The sequence below is a fragment of the Mustela nigripes genome, chromosome 2 (assembly GCF_022355385.1).
Source record: "Mustela nigripes isolate SB6536 chromosome 2, MUSNIG.SB6536, whole genome shotgun sequence".
Classification (NCBI taxonomy): Eukaryota; Metazoa; Chordata; class Mammalia; order Carnivora; family Mustelidae; genus Mustela; species Mustela nigripes.
In genome coordinates this window covers 163,909,501-163,934,542 of record NC_081558.1, presented here as the reverse complement: position 1 = coordinate 163,934,542, position 25,042 = coordinate 163,909,501, and the positions used below count along the sequence as shown (strand labels likewise).

Below are 25,042 nucleotides of genomic sequence, written 5' to 3'. Positions count from 1 at the left end.
ACAGACCTGTACCCCTGGGGATAAAAATATATGTTTATAAAAAATTAAAAAAAAAATCTATCAATATAATTCAGTATACTTAAAGGTCAATGGGGAAAAAAACCTATGCAATTATTTCACCAGATGCAGAAGAAGAATTTAACCATTTTCCTGAGAAAAGTGCTTAACAACATAGGATGGAATAAAAGTCCTCCACACAATATATCATACCTACAAAAAGAAAAATCTACAGTTAACATCTTCTTAAAAGAGAAATGATAGCTTTCCCCGCAGTCAGAAATATGACAAAGTTTGGCAAAAGTTTTTGAAGTCCAAAATACCACAAGTTGGCATCAATATAGAGCAATGGGATTTTCATATACTTCTGGTGAAGAGTAAATTGGAAAGCATTTTGGTGATATCTCCTGAAGATGAAGTGGTATGTAGGCTAAAACCTACTAATTCATACCCTAGAGAAAAGCTATGGAAAGTGCGGGCCTCACCAGCTGTTACCCACAAACTCTTAGAGCATGAACCAGCATTTTGAGTGATATTGCCCTCAAGAAACTCCTGCATATGGGAAGGGGCAGACATTTGCAAAAATGACACTAGAGAGCTGTTCCTAATGGGAAAAAGTTGTAAATGAATTAAATTTACTTGAGTTAGAAAATGGATCAATAAATCATGATGTATTTGTACAGTGGATTATTATATAGCAGTTAAATCCATAATCTAGCACTAGATTTATCAACATTAATAAATTTCAAAAATAGTACTGAAAAAATAGAACAAATTTCTGTATAATATATACAGAATATTATTTATGTGAAGACTGAATACAGACAAAATCGTATAACCTTTTAAGGATATCTGCATATCTCCACAGGATTCAGATCAAGGCAGAAATACACAAGATGCTTCAACCGTATGTTATTTTTATTTATTCATTTATTTATTTAAAGATTTTATTTATTTGAGAGAGAGACAGAGAGAGACAGAGAGAGAGTGAGAACATGAGTGCTAAGCAGAGAGCTCCATCCTGGGATTCCAGGATCATGATCTGAGCCAAAGGCAGACAGCTAACTGACTAGGCCACCCAGGTGCCCTTGTTAATTTATTTTTTTTAATGTTGTGAGCAGCTACCAGAAAAATATGTTAAAGGTATGAAAACATATCTTTATATGTTTTATATATGAACATGAATGAAACATAGAATGATAACAAAAATTCAGGATCTGGGAAACTAGGTATAGGACCTGGATTAAGGGAGAAATACATAAAGAGCTTCAATTTTGTAAATGTTTTTAAATCGTGAGCAATAGAGAGAAAATGTTAGAAACTGCTAAACTTTTGATAATAAGCTCCATGAGTATGCATTAAAATATTTTCTGTGTGTTTGAAATATTTTAGAATAATTGTTTAAAGCCAGAGTGCCTGGGTGGCTCAGTTGGTTAAGCGTCGGCATTCAGCTCAGGCTATGATCCCAGGGTCCTGGTATGGGCTCCCTGCTCAACCAGGAGCCTGTGCCCTATTCCCCCACCCCTGCTTATGCATACATACTCTCTCTCTGTCTGAAATAAATAAAAGTCTGTAAAAAAATTTTAAAATTAAAAATTTAAAAAATTGTTAAAGTCATTCTATTATTTAGAAGGAGTGGATGGTAAAGACCTCATTTTACATGGGGCACCTGGGTGGCTCAATCAATTAAGAGTCAGCCTTACACTCAGGTCATGACCTTCAGGTACTGGGATCAAGCTCCATGTCAGGCTCATAGCTCAGCGGGAAGTCAGTTTTTCCCTCTCCCTCTGCCTCCCCCACCCCCTTGCTTGTGTTGTCTCTCTCTCAAATGAATAATTTTTTTAAAGACCTCATTTTACAGATGAAGGAAGTGAACTATATAGACATTAAGAGTTTTACCAAAATTTATATAACTAGTCCTAGAAGCTATGTCTTCTGATTCCCAAACTCCCATAAATTCCCATGCCTTACTGAGCATGATATGAGTTACAGGAGATTGTTTAGGAAAGGTCTCTTAATATCTTTGCTATCACCATGTAATTATCTTTTTCTTCTTTGATAAAACAGAAGGAAATAACACATTATCAATTAAACAAGTTATACCAAGATCTGTGGCCCTCTCTCCAGAAGGTAAACTATACCATAGAAAAAGTTAATGCAACAATTGCAGAATCTTTTGCTCACAATCCCTTTGTTTAGAGATTTTTCTAGCTTGCTTTCCATAATTCTCTTAAAGAATAGACAAAACCTACACCTTAGTGTCCAAATGTGATGATAAATGTCCCTAGTGAACCTGCCTGAAATGAAATAAGAGAGTTATGATTACATATCACCAACAGCCACAGTTTCTGACCCTGGGGAGGTTGTAAAGTGGTCAGAACACCTCCTCACTCTGTAGCAAATTTCCCTAGAGTTGGCTGTGGAATGCATGCGAACTTTTCCGGGTCTGCTTTGGTTATGAATTGTGAGTCATGCCACCCTCAGAGATCCAGACTTCCTTGACTATAAAGAATCCCTCCAAAGGGAAGCCCAGAAACAATACAAGAAATATCTGAATTACGCTTTTACTTGGTTAGATACTGCAATAAAAGCCCTTTGTGCTCTGTTTGGTGTTCCAGGATTTAAAAATTTTAAGTGAAGTCCCAGCCTGAGCAGAGGTGGCAGCCTTTACACTGACATATGATAAGGCAGTGAGATAAGGTCACATTGATGCAGGTACACTGCTACTCTGGCAGTGGGAGTGTAGGGTAAGGATATCATACCTCTCTTCCAGAATCCTCTGGAACGTGATTCGCATCAGTTTGCCCCGTACTCTGGCTTGAAACAATGTAAAGACTTTGGATAGTCTCTCATCTCTCATTGATTCCAGTTGTTCCAGAAAGCCAGCTTTTAAAAACACCTAAAAGAAATAATCAGGCGCGGGCACCTGGGTGGCTCAGTGGGTTAAGCCTCTGCCTTTGGCTCAGGTCATGATCCCAGCGTCCTGGGATCGAGCCCCGCATCGGGCTCTCTGCTCGGTGGGGAGCCTGCTTCCTCCTCTCTCTCTCTCTGCCTGCCTCTCTGCCTACTTGTGATCTCTGTCTGTCAAATAAATAAATAAAATCTTTAAAAAAAAAAAAAAAAAAAAAAAGAAATAATCAGGCGCGAGTTCCACTCATAATGGGCATTCATTATTCAGTCTACTGAACGACTGTGTGAACAACTGGTATATTCATTGATTAGTTGTATTTCTTGTTAAGTCCTACTCAAGGTGTAAAATGTACATTCTAGAAGGTTTGCTTTTATAAATCTAAAATTTGCAAAAATATTTTATTTAATCCTGTGGTTATTTTTGGTTCCTTAAGAACATAGACTATTCTCCTCATCTTTTAATAATGTATAGGCTGTTGAGGGAACCTGGTTTAAATTTTAAGATCGACCCAGCCAAGCAGTGTTCTGCAGTGCCAGACAGGGGTCTGCAAACTTTTCTGTGAAAGGCCAGATAGAAAATATTTTTGGGCTTTACAAGTCACATAGAATTTTCACAGATCTATAGAATCTTCATTTCCTCTTCCTCCCTTTCTTCTCCTCCCTTTCTTCCTCTTCCTTTCCCACTTCTTTAAAAAAAAAAAAAAAAAAGAAAGAAAAAAACCCAACCATTTTAAAATGCAAACCATTTTTAACTAATGGGCCATATTAAAAATAGGCCACAGAAATGGCCCTTAGGCCAAGGTTTGACGATCTCTGCTCCGGAGAAAGTGACTATGTCTTAACCATTAAAAAATCCACATCGATACTTTTTTCAAGAATTAGAAGTAATGGCCAAGATGAGGTGAGTGAGGTGTCAGGAACAAATTTTAGGGAAGAACTCACTTTCAGGGTTGTTTAAGTCAGTACTTACATGAACCTAATAGTGAGTGCCATCTTAAACTTTGTGCCTCAGGAGGCTCTTTAACCTAGTCCTATCTAGACTAGTAGTATACAGCAAAAACAACTAAATCCATAGGGAAACAAGGTACCAGTAGTGGAAATCAGCAGAAGCAACAAACACCAGAAACAGATTCTCAGGTACTCAAAATGTAGGAGTCAAGTAACATTTTACAGGCATGTCCAATGGAGCTCCTTTTTCTGTGAGCTTTTCACCCTAGACCCTCCAATTCTCTTTCTAATAATTTGGTCCTTCTATGTATGTCATTAGGAACAACCTGATGTTGACTATCAAATAAAACCAAATCTATTAGTCAGAAGTTTCCCATAATGTGTGGATCCTATCAAAATCATCTAGGACAAAGCAGAATTTAGCAAACCACATTTTAAAAACTTCTCTGTGGATTAATTTTTTGGGATAGTGGGGTTGACCTTAACATTTTAATTACTCGTACAGTAATTAAAACAAATACAAGTTTTGTAGAATTAATTCCCCAAAAGAGTACTTGTTGATGAATCCGTTCACACACAGACAAGCAGTTCATTCCAGTAAGTTGATTCACCTTTTTCTAGCTCTGATGTCTATGCACATTTTCTAGCACACTAAGGTGGATTCAATATTTTATATCTTGGCACAAACTTACTTAGATGAATAATTATAAAAATGTACATGTAGTCAACACTAAGATTTAAGAAGCACTGAGTTTTCTCTCAAATAGCACCGATGTCTCCACTTTCAGCTGAGCTCTATTTGTGTTATTTGTGGTCACAAGAATTGTAGAATGCCTTATCATTGCACTTTCATGGGTATTTTAAGATATACACTCTTTTCTCCTACTCTTCTCCAAATGCATTCTTCCTAGTTTTCTGGTTACCTTAGTGATTCCAAAGCGGTACTAGGTATGGTCTATCTTCAATGAGCCAAGTAATTCCTCAGCTGCTTTTCTGCTGCTTACAAACCTACTCTTTGGAAATGCCTTTGGGTGCAAAATGCAGAGCCTAATTTAAAATAGATAAAGAATAAATCCTGGGGTCAGAGAGGTCATCTGATTCACAGAAAGAATAATTTGAACAAGTGAGATAGAGGAGGTACAGACTTGTACCTCTCCTACAAATATATTCAATTTTCACAAAACTCATGGCAATAGTAATGAGAATACAAGCAATAATCCCTTATTTGGGGATAATAGTTTGTACTTTCATAGTGTTTTAGAGACAATGTCATTTGATTCTCCGCTCAATTAGGGAGGGAAGGAGAGATTGGGAGGCAAGGGAAGGGAAAGAGGCGGGCTTAAGTATCTCTATCATACCGATAAGATAACTGGAAAGCAGAGACATTAAATGCTTTTTTTTTTTTTTTTAATGCTCTTCCAAGATTTCTTCACCCTGATGGTGAGCTGGTGGAGAGCTAGAAATATGTCTCTTAACCTGAGACATGTACTCCTTCTTCTCTACCATACTTTGCTCAAATTTGCTTGATGACCTATAATTTATACTTTGGGGATTCAGAAAATAGAAAGCAGAAATGCCTCTCCTGCCTCCTGCCACACACCCTGCTGGCTTCCTTTCTTTCACAGGCTTGCTAGTACAGCAACAGCCTGCTTGGAAGGCAGCTACGATTAAGTACATATGACATTTCAGAAATTCAATTCAGCCTCCGTGTCTTTCTTCTGTATATATTTCTTCTATATGTGGGTCTATTACCCGTTAATAGAGATTTAAGAATATTACAGCTACATGGATGTTGGATTTAAGGGGAAGTAATAATGGAACTCTGTCGTCATATATCTCACCACCACCAAAACACATCGATCTGTAGTCTGGAGGACATCAACCAAACAAATAATGCATGCCTAAACACTCAGAAAGAGAGGAAAACAGAATGGGCTGCCTTGGGCTCCTCAGATCCTGGGATGTATTTTTACCTTTGTTTAAAATCAGCATATAGCAGTTGGTTTGGAAAACCTTCACAGCACTTCCTGATTCCTTCTAAGACACCATTACAGCGCAGCTGCTGCAGAATCAAGTAAGGGTCTAATAAACCTGTAGAAAAAGGATCACTCTCAGTCTGTGTCCAAAAGAATTATTACCCAAGATCTTGTCTTAATTGCTGCATCTTGGGATTTTAAAAAAGAGTTTGAATTTGATGTTCTTTAATATAATAGGCAATAGGAGTTCACTCACTCCCAGCCCAGTGGCACTCTCAGTACCCAACCTATCATGCAAGAGTCTCTAAGTCGGATTTACCTGAAATTCTTCTAACACAGAATGAACCCTTTAATTCATGGTTTGTCAAGTTTTATAAGCAAATACAACTAGAAGATGAAAAAGAATACATTTTTGCTAGGATTATAAATAGCTTTTATTACATCCCTTCTCTGGCTGAAAACCAGCTAGAGAAGAGGGTAAGAACACAAAAGGGAACTGCCACCTCCAAGTAGGGAGGGGAAGGATTACAAGAATGGGGGAATATAAAAAAGGAGAAGATGAACACAGACATTTTATGAATGTTTCCTTTTTTGCCTTATGAAGGACCTGGTCACATCCCAGCCTACATTCTCTCCTTATTATCTTGAGAGCACCTGAGTTTTGTTCTGTAGCATAAGCATCTTCCTACCACCTCCTTGTTTATCGGATGAGGCCCTACCAGAGCTGTGGCTGCAATCTCTGAGACAAGCCTCTGAAAAACCTTCCAAGGAGCCACTGTGTCTTTCAGCAAACCTTCTGGAAGAAGTCAAGTAGCGTTCCTCCTAACACAAAGGCCTTATGATAGTATTATAAGAAAAATGGAAATGAGATGAATCTCAACTTATGTCCAGGGTCACAGAAATAAACCCTAAGCCATATATCCATATTCCTGTACTCCAACCCCTTTCATAGACAGAAACAAATGATGTGTAAGAAGGGGAACAAGTGGTGCTCTATGACCCCAAAAGATCAAGTATACTCATTCCCTTTAAGTACATATGAAAAACTGTCTTGATTAGATCATGAAGCTTTTCTTAGGACTTTGTCCTATGACTTAAAAAAAAAAAAAATCAACTGCTAAAATCAGAGCTGACTCAATGGGAGACAACTCTAATAGGTAACAGAATTGCTCCAAAATAGAGGCAGCTAATTAGATTTCTTGCCAAATGGAAGCAGTGTCCCTAGATGCATTCAGAAACCCAGCTGATAAGAAACAATGAGGCAAAAACATACAGCATCAATGAACAAGAAGTGTTTGTGTTGCAAAAACCCAAACTGCAACATCATTGTTTAGTATCACACTTTCCCAAAATAGGTCACAGGCTGTCAAGACTGGGGTCCTAATTACAGGAGGTTAATAAAAATGCAAGATACTACAGAACCTCAGAAATTAAAATCAGCAGCATCTGGCTAGCTATATATTCCAAGGGTGATTAGTGCTCTGAAGACATAAGTGTGTATCATCTATACAATTTTGAAGCTGACACCTCTGACCAAGTTATGTAGAAGCCTGAGAAAGAAGTCTGAGAAACTTCAAACCCATGATGTGTAGAAAATAATCCATGTAGTTAAGGTCTATAAAAACTTTGTTTTGGCAATTAAAAACAAGAAATATTTCACTACTGCCCATCTACTACAATCCACTCATCAAAAAAGTATCCAGTATAATAGCCAAGACATGCAGACAACCTAAGTGTTCAGAGACAGAAGAATGGATAAAGAATATGTATGCATTTGCACACACACATACAAATATATGCATATATATATACACATCTATATATTCCATGAAATATTATTCAGCCATAAAAAAGAAGGAAGCCCCACCATATGCAAAAGCATGGATGGACCTTGAGGTCATTATGCTAAGGGAAATAAGTGAGGCAGAGAAATACAAATACTATATGATCTTGCTTATATGCAGAATTTAAAAACAAACAAACTCATAGAAAAAGAGATAGATTTATGGATTTGTGGTTATCAAAAACAAGAGGTGGGGGAGGGTGAGGACGTTGGACCAACATGGTCACAAGGCACAGACTTCCAGTCGTAAGATAAATAAGTACCAAGAATGCAATATACAATATGATAACTATAGTTAACACCGTTGTATGGTATACTTGAAAACCTAAGCATCAAGATAATAAAGTTAAGAGAGTCAATCCTAAGAGTTCTTATCAAGGAAAAAAAATTATGTGAGATGATGGATGTTAACTGAACTTAGTAATCATTACACAATATATATAAGTCAAATCATTATGCTATATACCTTAAATTCATACTGTAGTGCTATATGCCAGTTATATCTCAATAAAACTGCTGTGGGTAGTAGGGGGGGGGGGGAACCTTAAAATAAAAACAAAAAACTGTCCACCCCTCAGAAGTACATAACTAAAAAGATGGGTGCTATTAGAGAGAGGGAAGATATTAGTATTGGCAAGAAGGCTAGAGGGAGTTCTCAAAAATTAGAAATGGATTATATAAACTGTCTTTACAGCCAGTTTATATAATTGGCTTATATGGATTATATTAACTGTCTTTACAGCCAGTTTATATAATTCAGACCAAATAATTTCCTTTATGCTGAAACATCTACCTTAATTCCTCCATTGATGATCTAATCCTCTTTATTATACTTGGCCCTTATCGACAATGGCACAGAAGCTTGTCCAGATTTTAGCATGAGATACAAGGAGGAATTTAAATGGTAATATCAAGCATTCTAATGTTACCCAGTTGAGTTGGTTTTGTGAATTCCTTCTGTGTGTCCACTCAACTCTCAATTCAAAAGCAATCTTGAGGTTCTGAACATCTCACTTTAAAGTTACTTTCATTTTTCTATCTGAAATCAACGCTTATATATATAAAAGGAACTGGTAAATTTTCTAAAAAAGACATTCAACATAGCTTGAGTCAAATGTATTTCTTAGTGCAGATCACAAAAAGTCTAATTCTTACCTGGCATTTTGTTCACATTGGGATTTATGCATCTTACAAAATGAGGTGCTGTTGATTTCAGCTTAGTCATCAATTTACTTAGGTTTTCCTTATATAGAGACCCTAACAAACACAGAATCACTTTGCAAATCACTAAAAATACTGATCTACCTCACAATTGTCTCCAAGTCTATCAACTTAATCATAAAGCGAAGATGCATATCAACAATAAAATAATGAATTCAACATCCTTCTGTGCTTACCAAACCATACATTATTTCTTTCTTAAGGCAAGTCAATAGTTATCTGACAGATGCACTTCTGTTGTGAATCATATCTACCTGTTTTGAATTTGATAGTGATAATTTATGGCTGGGCAAACAAATGACTTGAACACATAAATTGTTTCTCAAGTTTTCTGTGCAGAAAGTTTTTCTAAGGTCAGATTCTCTGGAAGCAGGATCTGAATCAGGGATTTACCTGAGAAGCAGGATAGGGTAGGGGGAAAAAACAAAACAAAACAGTGATATAGATTCAAAGCTGAACGTGATCCCTGAAGGAACTCTGAGCACAAATGCACCAATTGTACCACAGTTGTTCCCCACATCTTGAGGCAAGAAAGGAAGTCAGAGTCTGGAGGGATAAGGAGAGAGTTTAGCTTCCCATTTGCCAGTGGCAATTCTGGGACCTGTGAATTTTTATGAGCCAACATTCTCATTAGCTAAAAGATGGGTGTAGGGCTGATAAGGGGGACTAGGTGAGGTACCAATAGTGTCCACAAAAAACCCATTAATATCAAGATAAACTTCAACTTTTCCCACTTGGCTAACTTCAGATACTTTTACCTTGAAGACGTGAAAATTCAAATAAGTAATAACATATGCAGATTGTGAGGCAGTTAATATATGAATAGATGCAATTAAAAATTACTTTATGCAGAGATGCAACCGTTTGGAATGAAACTCCTCTCTTGCGTTTCTTCTCCCCAAACTGTAGAGCTAAAAAAAGAAAAAAAAAGCATTTAAAAAGCTCTTTTTTTGTCACATTATCATACCCTGTTGATGAAAGCATAAATTTGTCAAGTTCTAGAAGCAATATGGCAATATCTATGAAAAGCTTTAAAAATATTTGTCTCAACACAAATATCTATTTTTAGTGTTCTTCCTTAAAGAAATAGTTGGGCAACTGTGCAAAGTTACTGCTACAGCATTGTTTAGTCACTGACAAAAATAAAATAAAATAAACAAAAACTAAAGTTATCAAAGCAAATGTCTTTCAGTAGGAGATTGACTAGTTAAATTATGAAAGAGTATGTATAAAATGAAATACTGTGGCCTTTTAAAATGATGAGGAGGATCCATATACCTGACATGGAAAGATTCCTAGGAGTTATTTTAAGAGAAAAAGTAGGTTATAAAGTTGTGTGTGCTATGATCCTGAGTATGTATACATGTCTGTCAGTATAGTTGTATTATTAGCAACTAAATATATAAAAAATATTGGGAGAAGCATATACTAAAGTGTTAGCAATTGCTATCACTCTATGTAGAGTGATAGGTAACTTTTATGTTTCTCTCTTTGTTTTTCCATGTCGTCTGTGTTTTTGGCAACAGTCAGGCATCGGTTTTTTAATTTATGAAAAATATAATCTATTTCCATTTTCTTCAAGCAAAAGGGTCCATGCTAAACCAAATTGTTTTATACACATTTGTGTAGTGCTAACTCACAAAGATGTACAACAGCAACAATGACTGCAAAATTCCTAGGCAGTCCAGAAAAAATGGACCAGCTGTCTGCATGTAACACAAAATATTCTCTGCACCTGAGTAACACCTGTGCTGGGGCAGAAATCCTAAAGCTGAATCATTAACATCCTACTGACATGCCTCAGGCCCTCTGAGTCAGTCACTGGACCTCTTGGTGTTTCAGTTCCTCCACCTATGAAAAGGGAATACTACTACCTTCCACTATTAATTTTTTTAAAAAAATTATGGATAACTCCAGTTATAATGTCTTGGATTCTCCCAGAAAAAAATATGGTTCTATGGGTAATTTAGTATTTGGAAGAGGGAGAAACGTGGAGGCAAGTATTTTCAGGAGGTGCTTGAAAAATTACGAAAAAAGGGGGACATTCTGGACAGTTATTCTTTTCTGTTTCCAAAGGACACAGCAGACACTCTGAAGAGTCTGAAGATGATTTCCTGTCTGACTCTCTGCCTGAACTGCTGCCTGATCTCTTATGATCAGAGAATGACCCATCTGGGAGCCGTAAGCTTAGGAGTCACTATCTAACCGAATGCTCAGGGGCACTTTAGAAGCCATTAGAATCAGGCAAATGCACTGCCTGAAGATTATCAGGGTCCAAATACAATAGCCTTCATTTCTCACCCTCTTGAGGGAGGCCAATGGGATTTCAGGCCTGTTCCTGAAATACGTCATCTGTGCTGATGGAGCCAGGAAGTGCCAAATTCTCTCTCCATTTCCTGACCATGTCAATCCGGAGTCCCAAATCAGCCTGCTGGGGCCAGGAATTAACTTAAAGCTGGGTGTGAGATAACAGGACTGTGAGGAGGTTAGGAAATGACAGTATACACCCTTTAACCTCGCCCCATTGCCACAACGGTGTCTGAACCCAGGCAGTCCAGATTTTCCATTTTCCAATGCTTTCCACTTTGGAAAGAAAAAAGAAATCCAAATGTGTATGTGGAAACTTCTGATTTTTTTTAAACCCATGTGGACCAAACAAAACATGTCTGAAGGCCAGGTTCATCTCCAAGGCTGCCAGTTGGTGACTTTTGTTATGAATCATGGAGAGCTTCCCTCTGTAGCTAGCATTAGTCCTATTGTGAGGCTGATGTTAGCCACATGGGCTCAGTATCTTCAAATCCTTTGTATCATGGTGCAGAAATCTGAACTATGTCTCAAATACATCTAGCCTGCACATTTTTCTGTTTTGTTTCTGGAAGACAGTGAGAGTGGTATAGGCACCAGGCCAAGAAGCAGCCCTGCTTCCTACCTTTGCCTTTGCATGTACTACCGTTAACTTAATTAAACAAGGAGGCCATTAGACTGATGTGGCTCTAATTCCATAGTGGCCTATATTAACAAGCCAAAATCTAAGCCTGTAAATATCCCAGGGTTATAAAATCAAAACACTAAGGACAACCAATCACAGTCAAGTAGGCTTTAAACGACAACCAATCAATAACTTCCTTATTTGCTTTCACCTTTTCTCTATAAAGTATCTCCCTGAGCTTCTGTCAGTGGAGCAGTCTTAAACACAGAGGGTTTGACACTCCCCTATTTGAATCAATTTCTGCTCAAATAAATGCTTAAAATTTCAACATATATCAGTTTATCTTGTAACAGTAGATTTGTGAAATTGGGAGTGTTGCTTAACTCTTCCGTATTTGCTCCTGTGAGATAAGAAGGCCTTGCCCTCTGTATCTGAAAGGGTCACGGCAGGGACTGAGTAAGATAATGTATCTAAAAGCGCTTTGTAAATTACAAACTACTAAACATGATTAGTTATTTGTTGGTTAATAAATATTTATGGAGTGCCTGCTAAACAGGTATTTGCTACATGCTTGAGGCTACAATTAAGCAAATCGGGCATAATCCCTGCCCTCATGAAGCTTATCATAACCCCAAGTTACAATAACACAAAAGAATTGTGAAGGAGAAATCCAAGATACTTGGGGAATATAGATTGAAGAGGCTTGTTATTTCCCCAAAATCGTTTATCAAAATATGGTTTGCAGCTCCCTCTTTGCAACGGGGTTGAATAGAAGCTAAAAGCAAACCAGAGCAGGCTCCTTGAAGTACATCTATCTTACAGCACCATTTCCCTGAAGAACCGCCAGCCTGAGGACAGAAGGCTAATAAGAGGGGATGACTCAGACCACAGGGAGCAGACACAGATACAACAGGAAAGAGGTAAGGGTTTTTGTAAGTGCTGAGGCAGCCATGGATCCCATTCTGAAGTTAAAAAATTTGGGAAGACTGTTCAGCTCACCACTGTCAGTACTGATGGGATTTTCAAAAAAGGTTTGCCAGTAATCTGTTTGACGACTTCCAAAATACAGTCACTACTGTTTCATTAAGAAGGTCTTTGTTCTTTTCAAGCCAGCCACTAATGTTATAAGGCACCTTTAGAAAGGCAAGCAGTTCAGGTAACAAAAGAAGAGAATGCATAAATTAACATAGCAAATTGTGCATTACTTTAAAAAAGTCATAAATTGTTTGAGTCCTTTAACTTTAAATTGGTTTGAGGTAACAGTACTGAATAATACTCCAGGAATCCATTGTGTAACCCGAAGAAATTCTCAGACTTTACCATTTTACATTATAGAAAGGAAGAGCAGGGGAGGGAAGGGAGAGAGATTGCTAAGGAAGGAGAGGGAGAGAGAATTAAATGGTATTTCCAGTAGAAACAATTCACATCAGCTCTCCTTCATAGGCAAGAATAGATTAGATAATCCAATTGTCTCTGACACACACTGAACATTAAAAAAAATTAGCAATTGTAATGATATTTTACTATAAATATGATTATAATTAATATTCAAGGATATGAAAGAAAACAATTACAAGCACATCTATGTACAGTTGGCAGGTCATTTTAAGGATGAAGTATCATTTTATCCTTTATCAATTCTCTTTCTGTTTCATCCGGAATCACTGACTAGAAGCAGAAAAGCAGATAAAAGGGGCAAAACACACACCAGTGGGGAAATGAGGAGAGGCACCGAGAGTCATTAGAAACCTTTGTTGGCCATAGTTTGGAGGCCGTTATTTCACAGTGACTATTTCTTTATGAGAGAATTAAAAAAAAAAAAAAAAAAACTTCAATAAAAAGATCAGTTGAAATCATTCATTCACACAATGTTAACTTAAAAGGAGTGACAAATATGGAAAAACCCATGGCTTTGATGATCTCCATCACTTTCTGAAGCTGACTTACTTTGAGTTGGGATGACAGGGTCTATTTTAAGATTTCTAACCTTTGTACACAAGGAAGACTATTATAGTATGGGTGTTTCATTTCCTAAGTGTTAAAAGACTATGCCAACTTTTTTTTCTGGAACTGAAATTTTGTTGTTGTTGTTGTTCATCTCTTCATTTAAGCTAAACTTTACTTATATATCATCTAGGGACTTTGACCCAATGCATTTGAAACAGCGTCAAGAAAATTCAGGGCTGAGGGTCTAGAGGTAACTTACCCTTCCTGCATAATGGACAAGCTCAAAGTGAGCTTCATATCTTTTATTATCAGGTCTGGGATTCTGGAAATAAGCTGACTTCCCAAAATGGTTGTCAAAAAGTTTGGTCTTGAAAGTTACATCTGTAGCCTGAGGAAATACACATTCCTCTTCAAGGATGGAAAAGATGCCCATTGGCTGTTGGAGATACATATGGACAGCAGATGAAAGAAAACACCAGGATGCAGTATTTTTAATAGCAGGGATGAATACAAACTCTTATTCCTGGAACTGAATCAGATGATAAGGGGAGAGAATATTCACTATGTATAACTAGTTAATCGTCCATTCAACAACTATTTATTAAATACCTATTAGGTGCTGGGCACCAGTAGGAGCTGGCAATGTAGGCATGAGCTGCATACATTAAGGGCCTGTCCTCAGAGTGATTACATTCTAATGGAGTAGAAAGACAATAGTCAAGTAAGCAAAAAATAAATAATTTAGATTCACCTAATTGTCCTGAAGAAATCATACAAAGTAAAGAAATAGAGAATGAATGGGGGACAAGCTGGGAGAAATTTTGGTGGGAGAATCAAGTAAAACCCTCTGACCTGAACCAGAAGAGCAAATTCTGAGGTCTGTATGCAAGCACTCTTGACAGACAAATGATGAGTGCAAAGACCCTGAGGCAGGAGCACACTTGGCAAGTCTGAGGCCCTGCCAGAGGCAAAAGCAGACAGAGCTGAGGTCGTTAGATGGAGCACGTAGAGATGGAGTTGGAGAGGTAAGCAGTATTGGATCCCAACGGCTGTCCAGGCCATGCTAAGACATTTGAATTTTAAGTGTAATGGGAGGTCTTTGTAGATTTTAACAGGAGGTATTGTGATTTGATGTTTGCTTCAAAAGGATCATTTGTCAAAAAAGGTTGACAAAATAGAGCCTGTGGGCTAACTCCTCCCTGTGGTCTATATCCAGTGAACTAATAATGATTTTTACATTTCTAAAGTGTTGCAAAAACAAAACAACAAAAGAAAATGTGGTAGAAAACCTGATGGGTCCCGTCAGCAAAATTTTCTTTAAAGGGCATGTAGGAAATAGACTTTGTGGGCCATATGGTTCCCATCACAGCTCTGCCATCCACTCAGCCAGTTCAGGCCCCAGAGCAGCAGGTGGTGACATGTAAAAACAAGGGGTGTGACAATGTTTTATTAAAACTTTATTTACAAAAACAGGTTGCAGGCTATATTTGGCTCACAGGGCCATAGTTTGCTGACCCCGGTCTAGATTAGTAGTAGGGTTAGAGATGATCACAAGTCATCAAAATGTGATATAGCTTGAAAGTGAAGTGAGGTCACAGCCTTTTGGTGGATAAAATATGGGGTGTAACAGAAAAGGAAATATGACCAGGTTTTTGGCTTGAGCACATGGGTAGTAGATGCTACCATTAGCCAGTGTGAGGTACATACACATAGAGAAAAACAGGCTTGGAGGGCAGGGGGAATGAAGGATTCTTGTATTTTTACATCAATCTTTATATTTGTATATGCATTAACCTACTCCACTAGTTTTTCTGCGGTACCTTCTATGAATAAATCACTGAGCCACACACTTTGGTTTATTCAAGGGTTGTGGCTCCAGAACATCTAAGAAGGCAAAAGATACAAATATGTGTACAACAAAGTAGACAAAACAAAAGTATAGAGAAAATGTCATGAGAATTCTGAGACACAACATGACCCCTTAGCCCAACAGCACAGATTTCATGATTTTCTACCAACACGTTTTACCTAAGAATCATAGACTCCCAGGCTTGGGAGGGACATTAAATATCTGGTCCAATCGACCTAAAAGTTTCTTAAATTCTCTTCATAATTTCCTTCTAAAAAGCTGGCTAGCTAATGCCTAAATGTTATCATGGAGAGAGAACATACCAACTCCAGGTCAAGGCTCTGGATGGGTGATAATACTGAAAGAAAATTTGCTTGTAGTTTAGAATTTTTTCTAAATTACTGCACCGGAGCCATACAAATGGTTCTAATTTGTCAAAGCAGTGGATCATCAAATATTTAAAGACCATAATTTTTTAAAGATTTTGAGAGAGAGAGAAAAAGAGAGAGACTGCACCAGTGGGGGGAGGGGCAGAAAGAAAGAGGGAAAAGCTGACTCCTTGCTGAGCAGGGAGCCCAACTTGATTCAGGGCTCCATCTGAGGACTCCAGGATCATGACCTGAGTAAAAGGCAGATGCTTAACCAGCTGAGCCACCCAGGCACACCTAAAGATCATATTTTGGATCCACCTGAGTCTACCATTGTAATAGATCGACTATGGTTTTCTACCTCTTTTGCATGTTTTCATAGACTTAAAACTCACGCTTTAGGGAAAACATAAGTAACAACATTTCACTATTAATTCTCGCATTGAAGAGTTCTGGAACATATTCCTTCCTCCCAAGCATCTAGATGGGGAATGATGCTGTGGGTGAATATGTGAAGTATTCTTTTTTTTTTTTTTAAGATTTTATTGATTTATTTGACAGACAGAGATCACAGGCAGGTGGGGAGGCAGGCAGGGAGAGAAGAGGAAGCAGGCCCCCTACTGAGCAGAGAGCCAGTAGGCTCGATCCCAGAACCCTGGAATCATGACCCGAGCCGAAGGCAGAGGCTTTAACCCACTGAGCCGCCCAGGCACCCCATGAAGTATTCTTAATGAGAACAAAATATTCTCTCTTTTTTTTAAAAAGATTTTATTTATTTATTTGACAGAGAAAGGTCACAAGTAGGCAGAGAGGCAGGCAGAGGGAGAGAGAGGGGGAAGCAGGCTCCCCGCTGAGCAGAGAGCCTGATTCGGGGCTCTATCCCAGGACCCTGGGATCATGACCTGAGCCGAAGGCAGAGGCTTTAAACCACTGAGACACCCAGGCGCCCCAAGAACAAAATATTCTAAGTGAAACCAACACCTGTCCTGGCAGCACTGACCTTGTGGGTTCTAGGCAAAGTAATAAGGAACTGGAGGAAGATCTGACAGATTAAATAGTTGATTCACTGGTGTAAGCTTTGGGACACATGGATTCATCTTGCACCATGGATTTGCCTACCATATGTGCAGTCAAACCTCAGCGAAAACTGCACTAAATCATTTAAAAATTAAAACACTTCCTGGGATGGTGTCTGTTAACAATAGACGTTGTGGCAATGCTTCAAAAGGAAGGACAGCCCCCATCTCAAACAGTCACCTTCCACACATGGGGACTGCCATCACGCTGGGAATCTAATGAAGCCAACTTCCATTTTGGGATGACTGGAAGCTTTATGATAAGCAAATGCATGTCATAGTTCAAAATGGAGCAACCTAACCACAAAGGAGGGGGGAAAACACTGTTTTTTCAGGGTCTTCTCCATTTTTCCATTCCTCAGGAGGTGTAAAGCTTCTAATAAATATGATGCCCTCCAGCAAATTAATTTCCAAATAGGTCAGGAAAAAAAGTAATTATGTTCTGCCCTGTAGCATCAAATGTCCTCTATGGCACAGTAAATGGTTTGAGTCCGTTGCCCTGACTCGGAACCTGAGGGTTCAGATGTCTTCCTCTTCAAATGTTATCGATCCTGCCTTCTCTCCTTTTATGTCTGTCACTTTCTTCCTATTTCCATTTCTGTCGTCCTGAGTCAGGACCTCTTCACTTCTCACCTGGCCGACTATGCAGCTGTGCGACTGCCTTACGTCATTAGCCTTTCCTCCTGTTCCAGACCCTAGACACAAACCCACAGAATAAACCCCAGCAGCTCTAACTGCTCCACTGCCCTGCACAGAAGCCCTCTTTGGCTCCCCGCTGCCAAAAAGTAAGGTGTAAACTACTTAGCATCTCTTCTTGATCGGACCCTCTTTTCTTTCCTTCCAGCTGCTTCCTTCTGTGTATCCTATGTGCTACGAGGCTACCTAACATTTTGGAATGTGACCTTTGCACTTACTCACCCCTAGGCCTTCGCTCTTCCCAGTGCCTCCACCTGCTCACTGTCTTCCTCTCTTCACCTGCTAAAATCATAATCACATCTTAAGAACCAGCTGAAATTTCATACTCTTTCCTACCAGGCCTTCCAAGATTCCCACAGGCAGAGGCGACTTCAGCTCTTCTGAGTTCTGTGGGCCTTTGTGCCTTTCCTGCATTTATACAAAACATATTTTTACACTGATTAGACTTACAAATCTCCTACTTGACTGCATACTTCCTAAGGGCAAGTGCTACTTATAACTACTGCTTAAGTTTTCTACAGCATTTAATTCTAAGTCTTATAACACAGTAGTGTGGCATTAGACCTAAAATTAAGGCCCAGCATCATGTGTGCCTGGGCATCTGGGGAAAACTGAAAGGGCCTCAGGTGACCTAATCAAAAGTTCCCCCTCCCCCATTGTGCTCCGTGGTTGAGGTCCCCTTGTCAAACAACCGTCCTCATCGTGGGACTGGGCCCAGTGCCTTTATCCTTGAGTGATGGGTTTCAGACCCCTATCAGCTCTCAGAATGATTCAAACAAGCCTATCACATCCTCCCTTGAGAATCAACAGTCCCCTCATCCTATCCTTACTATAAAACCTGCCTCCTAGAGCCCCTCTTAGTCACTGTGCTCAGGAGGGCAACCCCCACATGGCCATGCATGGCACCCAGTGTCCTCCTCCTCCAGGCTGTGAGTGTATGTGGCCAGTAAGCTGGGCCAACCTCATCTGTCCAAGGTCATGCGTCCTATGTTCAGCCAATACTACACCTAATGCAGAAATCCCTCCCTCACTAACGAGGTAGCAAGGAAGTGATCAAAACAAGTAGCTGCTAGATCAATTTACTTGTTTTGTTAAAAAAAATTAAAAGTTTTGGTCTTAGGAGGATGCTTTCTGATGATACTCTGCACTCCTCTGTGATAGGAGGACGCCTCCGGTTTGCATTTCTCACAGGCCTTAGCAGAGTAGGTTCTGAGGGGACTGAATGTAGGTCCCCAGCAAAGTTCTGTTCCGTAACTGATTGACAGGTAGGCACTAAGACATCCAGGTTCGAGCTTTGGGATCTGGGCTTCTTTGCTGTGGACAGTAGTCAGGCGGAAAGAGTTGTAACTGAAAGTTTGGAGCGGCATATTTCCAGGAAATACTCATGGGTGTGCAAGAGAGAACATGATATTAATGGGATTCATTCTATAATAAGAAAACCAGACATAGCATACCCAAAGAATCCCACCTGGGAGGCAACAACACATATTGCCAAGATGCTACCAGGATTTAAATTATTTTAGAAAAAGTATCACTGTAAAGGAACAATAAAAATTTATTGGGACAAGTCAGGAAAATAAGGTAAAAAATGCAACTGAGCTAGGTAATACAGTCTGGAGTTAAAAACAGGTAAGATGATGAGTACTGCGGCTACTTTTCTCTCACAGCTGGTAATATTCTAAAACCTTATCCAAATCCCCATCGTAAGAGGAAGTTTTGCAAAAGGGCTGAATTATTGGGAAATGAGGCAGCCTCTCAAGGTGACTACCATGACAGGAGCAACAAGATTTTAAATGTATAATTTTAAATGTATTTTCCAATATAATACCTATGCAAAACCATAAATATATAGTCATATGTTACTACTTTAACGTATTAATTATCAATGCCCGAGTTCTAAACAAATGAGAATATTTCAAGCAATGAAATAAGTGTGAGCTAATCCTATAATAGATTTGTTCACTGCATATATAAAAGAAGGAGGTCACTGTATGCTTGACGACCAAATTAGCAGTTAAAGGTGGTGTTAAAATACATTTTTTTAGTTCGACAAACATTTCTGTAAACATAAAAATTTGAAATTTTTATGTATGAAAATCCCTCTTCTTATATACACACACAGATACGTACTATAAGGCATTTTGTACATATTGATGTATTTCAGTTCTTTTGAATTTGGAAAACTACTCATGATTCATTCTATTTCAAAGAGTAAGTTTGGTCATTAATATTTACAACAAATTTTCTTCATGTAGCCTGAACTCGCTCAACGGGTCTTTTCAAAATATAGAATCATGTCGAGCAAGGTTTTAGTATTCCTCATTTGCCTGACCTGAACACCTTTGAAATCATTCATGGGAAGCCAAAGACTTATCTTTTCATCCTATCATCTGGTCAGGGTTTTTTTTTTTTGTTTGTTTGTTTCCTCATTTTACTGTATCAGTAGAAAATGTGACAGGAAATTACATCCATGTTGCTAGTGTGTTATTTGGAATCACTGAGATTGGAGACAAAGGAGACAATGGGCTCCAGATCAGCTAAAAATCAGTAATGTTCATGGACCTGAGTCTGAACAATGTCTGTCTTCCACCTTCCTGCCCCAAAATGGTATCTCGCCATAATCACAATAAGCAGATACCACAGGTGACAATTACTAAAAACCAGATCTTTCCCCCAGTTCTTTAGTTTCATTTCTCAGCTTGAACAATGCCAGCAAACATTCACCAGACCACGGTTGGGCCATTACTATCATTCTTTTTAATCAGCTCAGAGGTTGGTTCATTAGCATTATTATTATTATTATTTTAATCAGCCTGTCCTTCCTCTATGAAGTTCGCTGGTTATAGAATAAATAAAATCAATGTGACGTCCATTCCTGTTATGAATAATAGCTATTTTCTAGGAAGGTGTCGTTTCTTCTAAACTCTAATATATAAAGTTGATAGGACACTGATCAACAAAACCTGAAAAGACCAGCAAAGACAGTGAGAGGGGAGGCACCCTGGCTCCTTCCTGGCAAGGCTGTTAAGAATCAGATGCAACTGCTTAGCCAAGGAGAGCGTTCAGAACACTGAAAGAACTTGGCGTTGGCTTTCCCAGACCTGGCTCCAGAATTCACTGCAATCCACGGTGATAGCAAGACGTGCCACCATGCAGACTCCCACAGACAAAGCCACAGAAGACACTATCCTCCCTCCCCCTGGCAAACTCCGTTAATCCTTCCCAGAGCACATGGGAAGATTTCAGAGTACGGGAACATCACTGAATTCAGAAACCATACACTGCAGCTAATTTACTAATAAGCCATGAAGTATTGTCATAAATTACTTAAACTAACTGGTACTTGTCCAATTAAATGAACAAACTACATCCTGCGAGGTAGTGGCCTTGAGGATTTATGACAGTTGTTTGTTTGCATGCTAATTTGCCAAATTTCGTTAAGCTGCTCTGGGCCTAGTCATTCACCTTATGTTAATCAGCCAGGCCCTACAGTGCTCGTATTTTCAGCTCTGTGTTTTTCCAGTCAAGAGCATGACCATTTTTAATCTCGACACGTCTCCTCATGCATTAACAGTGGAGGCCATGCACAAGCAGCAAAGGCACAGCAACAGTCTTGGCGGGAGGCGATGGAGGAGGGTAACTGACACGAGGGTTTCATTCAGTTGCCACAGGTGCTGCACACCAAGCCCATTAAGAGCGAGCGTGCAGAGCGGTCCTGCTCCGCTTCCCATCCCCTGACAGAGCCCGAGTCCTAACATGGATCAATACAGTGAGCAGGGACGATTCTCCTTAAACGAGAATGAACGAGGAGAAAAAACATGCGTTACCTTCTCAACGAGATCTATGCAGGCTTGTGAATCCAGACCAAAATCGTGGGACACCCAGTCAATGCCTTCTTTCGCATATTCCTCTTGCTCCAGAACAAACATGTGCTGATTAAAGAACTGTTGTAATTTTTCATTGGTAAAATTAATGCAAAGTTGCTCAAGGCTGTTATACTTCAAAGACGTGATTAGGTAGGAAGAAGAGATAAAGGTAAAATTGAGCGAATGGTAACTATTTGAGGTGATGGATATGTTAATTAACTTAACTATGATTGTTTCACAATGCAAATAGGTGCCAAACCAAGTTGTATACCCAAAACATATACATTTTTAAATTATCAAATATATCTCAATTAAAAAAATAAATAAAACTGAAGTCCATTTAGAAAAATGTAGGAGAATGTCATAACCCCAATCAGTATGATGGCAAATAGACCCAACAAGTAATGAAACCTCAATTAAATTTCTACCTCCTTCAAATATACCTGCAAACTAAAAATTATGATAATAAGATAACATGTAATCATACCAAAATTCAAAATCACTCTTTTATTTCTATTTACTTTTATTTAATCCTGAATTAATTTTTTATTCTATTAATTATAATTGTTGTTATTTTAATATTAATAATAGCACTTTTCCAACCAGAGTGGCTTAAGTTTTCACAGGATGAATCCCATCACACTTTGACTACAACTTATGACGTTCAATTCACATTCTCTTATCTCCTGATAAATACACAATGAGTTCCTTCTAACCTGATATACTTACATCAAGGATTTCAAAACCAGTGATGTCAAGAATGCCAATGAAGAATTGTCTTGACAGCTTGGCATCCAGTGCCTTGTTGATTTGTGCCACCAGCCACTTAAACATCCTTTCATATATTGACTTGGACAGGGCACCAACGGCATAGGTCACCTGGAAATCACATTGAAAGCTCTCCACGTCTGCCAGCCGTGTACATTTTAATCCTGGGCCTTTTCTATCAGCAACCACCTTCTAGTAAAACCGGGATCTATTTATTGACTTTCTGTGGCTCTAGCGTGCTGCTGAGATGATACGGGGAGGAAATTTAATACAATGAGAAGAAAGGGAGAAAGAAGCAAGGAAAGGAGGAAAGGGAAGAGGGGAGGAGAAGAAACCCAGAGGCCAACCAGCCTGGTGCCCCTTACCAGACACTCCTGTGACAGAAATCACGTTCCTTTTATCAAAGGGCCAACTTTCTGGGGTAGCGTGGCAATGCATTCTTGAAGTGTGGTCCGAAGACCGGCAGCATCAGCACCGCCCGGGAGCATATGAAAGATGCTGACCCTCAGGATCTCGGCATCCAGTCCCAGACCTAAGAATCTGAACCAGTACCCTCAAACGATCCCCCGGGGGATTACCTGTGCACCATGAAATCTGCAAAATACTGGGAGAGCAGGGTAGGGATCTGGAACGCCTAGCCCTTGTCCGCTGCTGCCGTTGCCACTAATAAATTGTCTAACCTTTGGAACGTGGCCTAACCTCTCTAGATTGTGGTCTCTTCACCTGAATAATGGTCTTGAAGGTTCTTTCTGGCCTCAGCTTCCACATTCTTTATTCTATCAGTCCCCAGGGCTGCTCTCAAATCCCTGTGGGGAGAATGGCAATTGAGTGCATCAATCTGATTCAGACTCTCCCACCCTAAAACTCAGGCTGCATTTCCCATCCCCGGAGGTATGTGGCAAAGGCTTTAACGTAACCTACTGGGGAGAGCTCCAGACTCTGTGCTGGGCTGATGCCATATAAATGCAGACGCCGCTTCCACGATGCAAAGGTGCTGCCGTAGTAGCGGGTTTCTGACAGACTCCAAGTAGGAGTGGATTTCAGCTGGACGTTCTCCAAGCCTGGAAGCAGAATGGGCTCCAACCACTTAACATTTAAAATAGGCCTGTCCCATCCATCCCTCAGCTGCCCAGGAGAGAGCACGCAGCAGGAGCCAGTTGGTGTCTGGTGGTGATTTAGGGATGAGTCACCCACTCTCTGATCAGTTCTCTTGAGTCATTTCCACAGTAATCCATACGCCGGCTGGCGTTACAGTTTTTTATTATGGGCGTCAAGAGCACACCCGCACAAATAAAGCACCAGGAATGATTTTCGTCCTCTGGAGCCCTGAGGAAATCACTCTCTGTCTACAGCAGTCACTTTGAAACTTTAAAAAGAACACGACAAACTTGCTGACCCTCTTTTAATTCCCTAAATATTCAGAAGTGGGGGTGGGAGAGAAACTGGTCAGGGCTAAGAGTAGTGAAGAAACAGGAGGATCCTGAAGATGTAGTCAGAGGAAGAAGGAGATGTTATGGCGTCTGCTGACCGAAACCAGTAAACCAACATACGGCTTACTGGTGAATCATTTTCATCATCGTCTCTCCAGTGAAGGAGGACTTAGGCAGCAAGACCTATATACTTCCACTTTTCAGGGACCACACGGACTCATTCCTTAGCTCTTTTTCAAATAACCTCACAGAAGACTGATCCTCAGGGAGCAATAGCACACAATAGAACAAAAACAACCACCAGAAAGAAATGGAGTCAAATAGCCATATTTGTAACCACTTGGATCCTTGCCTTTCTCATTGGTAAAATAACAACACTAAAATATGCATCTGCCAAGGTTGTAGGAAGAGAGTCAATGAGACAGAGGATGTAAATATAACACAACATTTGGTGCTTAGTACCCAATACATGTTAGTTCCTGCGCTCCCAACCCCTGTCTGCTTTTCTCACTTCTCCAACTTCACTGCAGTATTTACTACACTGCCTTGAGCAGTTCATCTTTGTAAGGTTTGCCATCTTGGACTATAAAATGGAAATATAAATAAGATCAATTTTGTAGGGGTGCCTGGGTGGCACAGTCATTTAAGCACCCGACTCTTGATTTTGGCTCAGGTCATGACCTCAAGATCATGAAAGCCTTGCCTCAGGCTCCATGCTGGGCAAGGAGGCTACCTGGGATTCTGTTTCTCCTTCTCCCTCTGCCCCTCCCCCTCCTAGCACTCTCTTTCCGCAGCCCCCCACCTCCAAAATCAGTTTTGTAGGCTTGTTGTCCAATTGAATGAGAGATCTATACAAAGCATTTAACATATGCTCAGTGGTTACTATTACATTTTTTTGTCATTATTCAACCTTTTTAAATTAAAACAATTTCTTTCTAAAGGGCAGAGTTAGAACTCTCGTGGAATCATGAAATACTGGACCTGAAGGAGCTTAGTTCTTGAGAGTGACATGTAGTGGCTCTCAGCTGGGGTTGGGACCTGTCCCTAAGGAGGAGCGCTTTTGAAAAGAGGCAGGGTGTTCTTCCAAGTGCCATCGTGACTGAGTGCTACTAGCAGTGAGCACCTGGGAGCAAGAATCTGAAACCCGTACCATGGGCAGGACACACTCATACTGGAAGGACCGTCCCATTTAGATGCCGGTCACCCCTCTGCTGAGAC

The 25,042-nt window shown here is 39.6% G+C and overlaps 1 protein-coding gene across 1 annotated transcript in view; it reads right to left on the bottom strand.

Annotated features, from left to right (window-relative positions):
• MYH15 (myosin heavy chain 15) overlaps nt 1-25,042 on the bottom strand; it is a 150,042-nt gene that overhangs the window by 85,173 nt on the left and 39,827 nt on the right. The window contains 10 exon segments of the mRNA XM_059388137.1: nt 2,760-2,896; nt 4,779-4,902; nt 5,829-5,946; nt 8,830-8,917; nt 9,739-9,806; nt 12,824-12,851; nt 12,853-12,957; nt 14,031-14,207; nt 21,588-21,758; nt 22,356-22,505. Of these exon segments, the coding sequence (XP_059244120.1) occupies nt 2,760-2,896; nt 4,779-4,902; nt 5,829-5,946; nt 8,830-8,917; nt 9,739-9,806; nt 12,824-12,851; nt 12,853-12,957; nt 14,031-14,207; nt 21,588-21,758; nt 22,356-22,505 (1,166 nt within the window).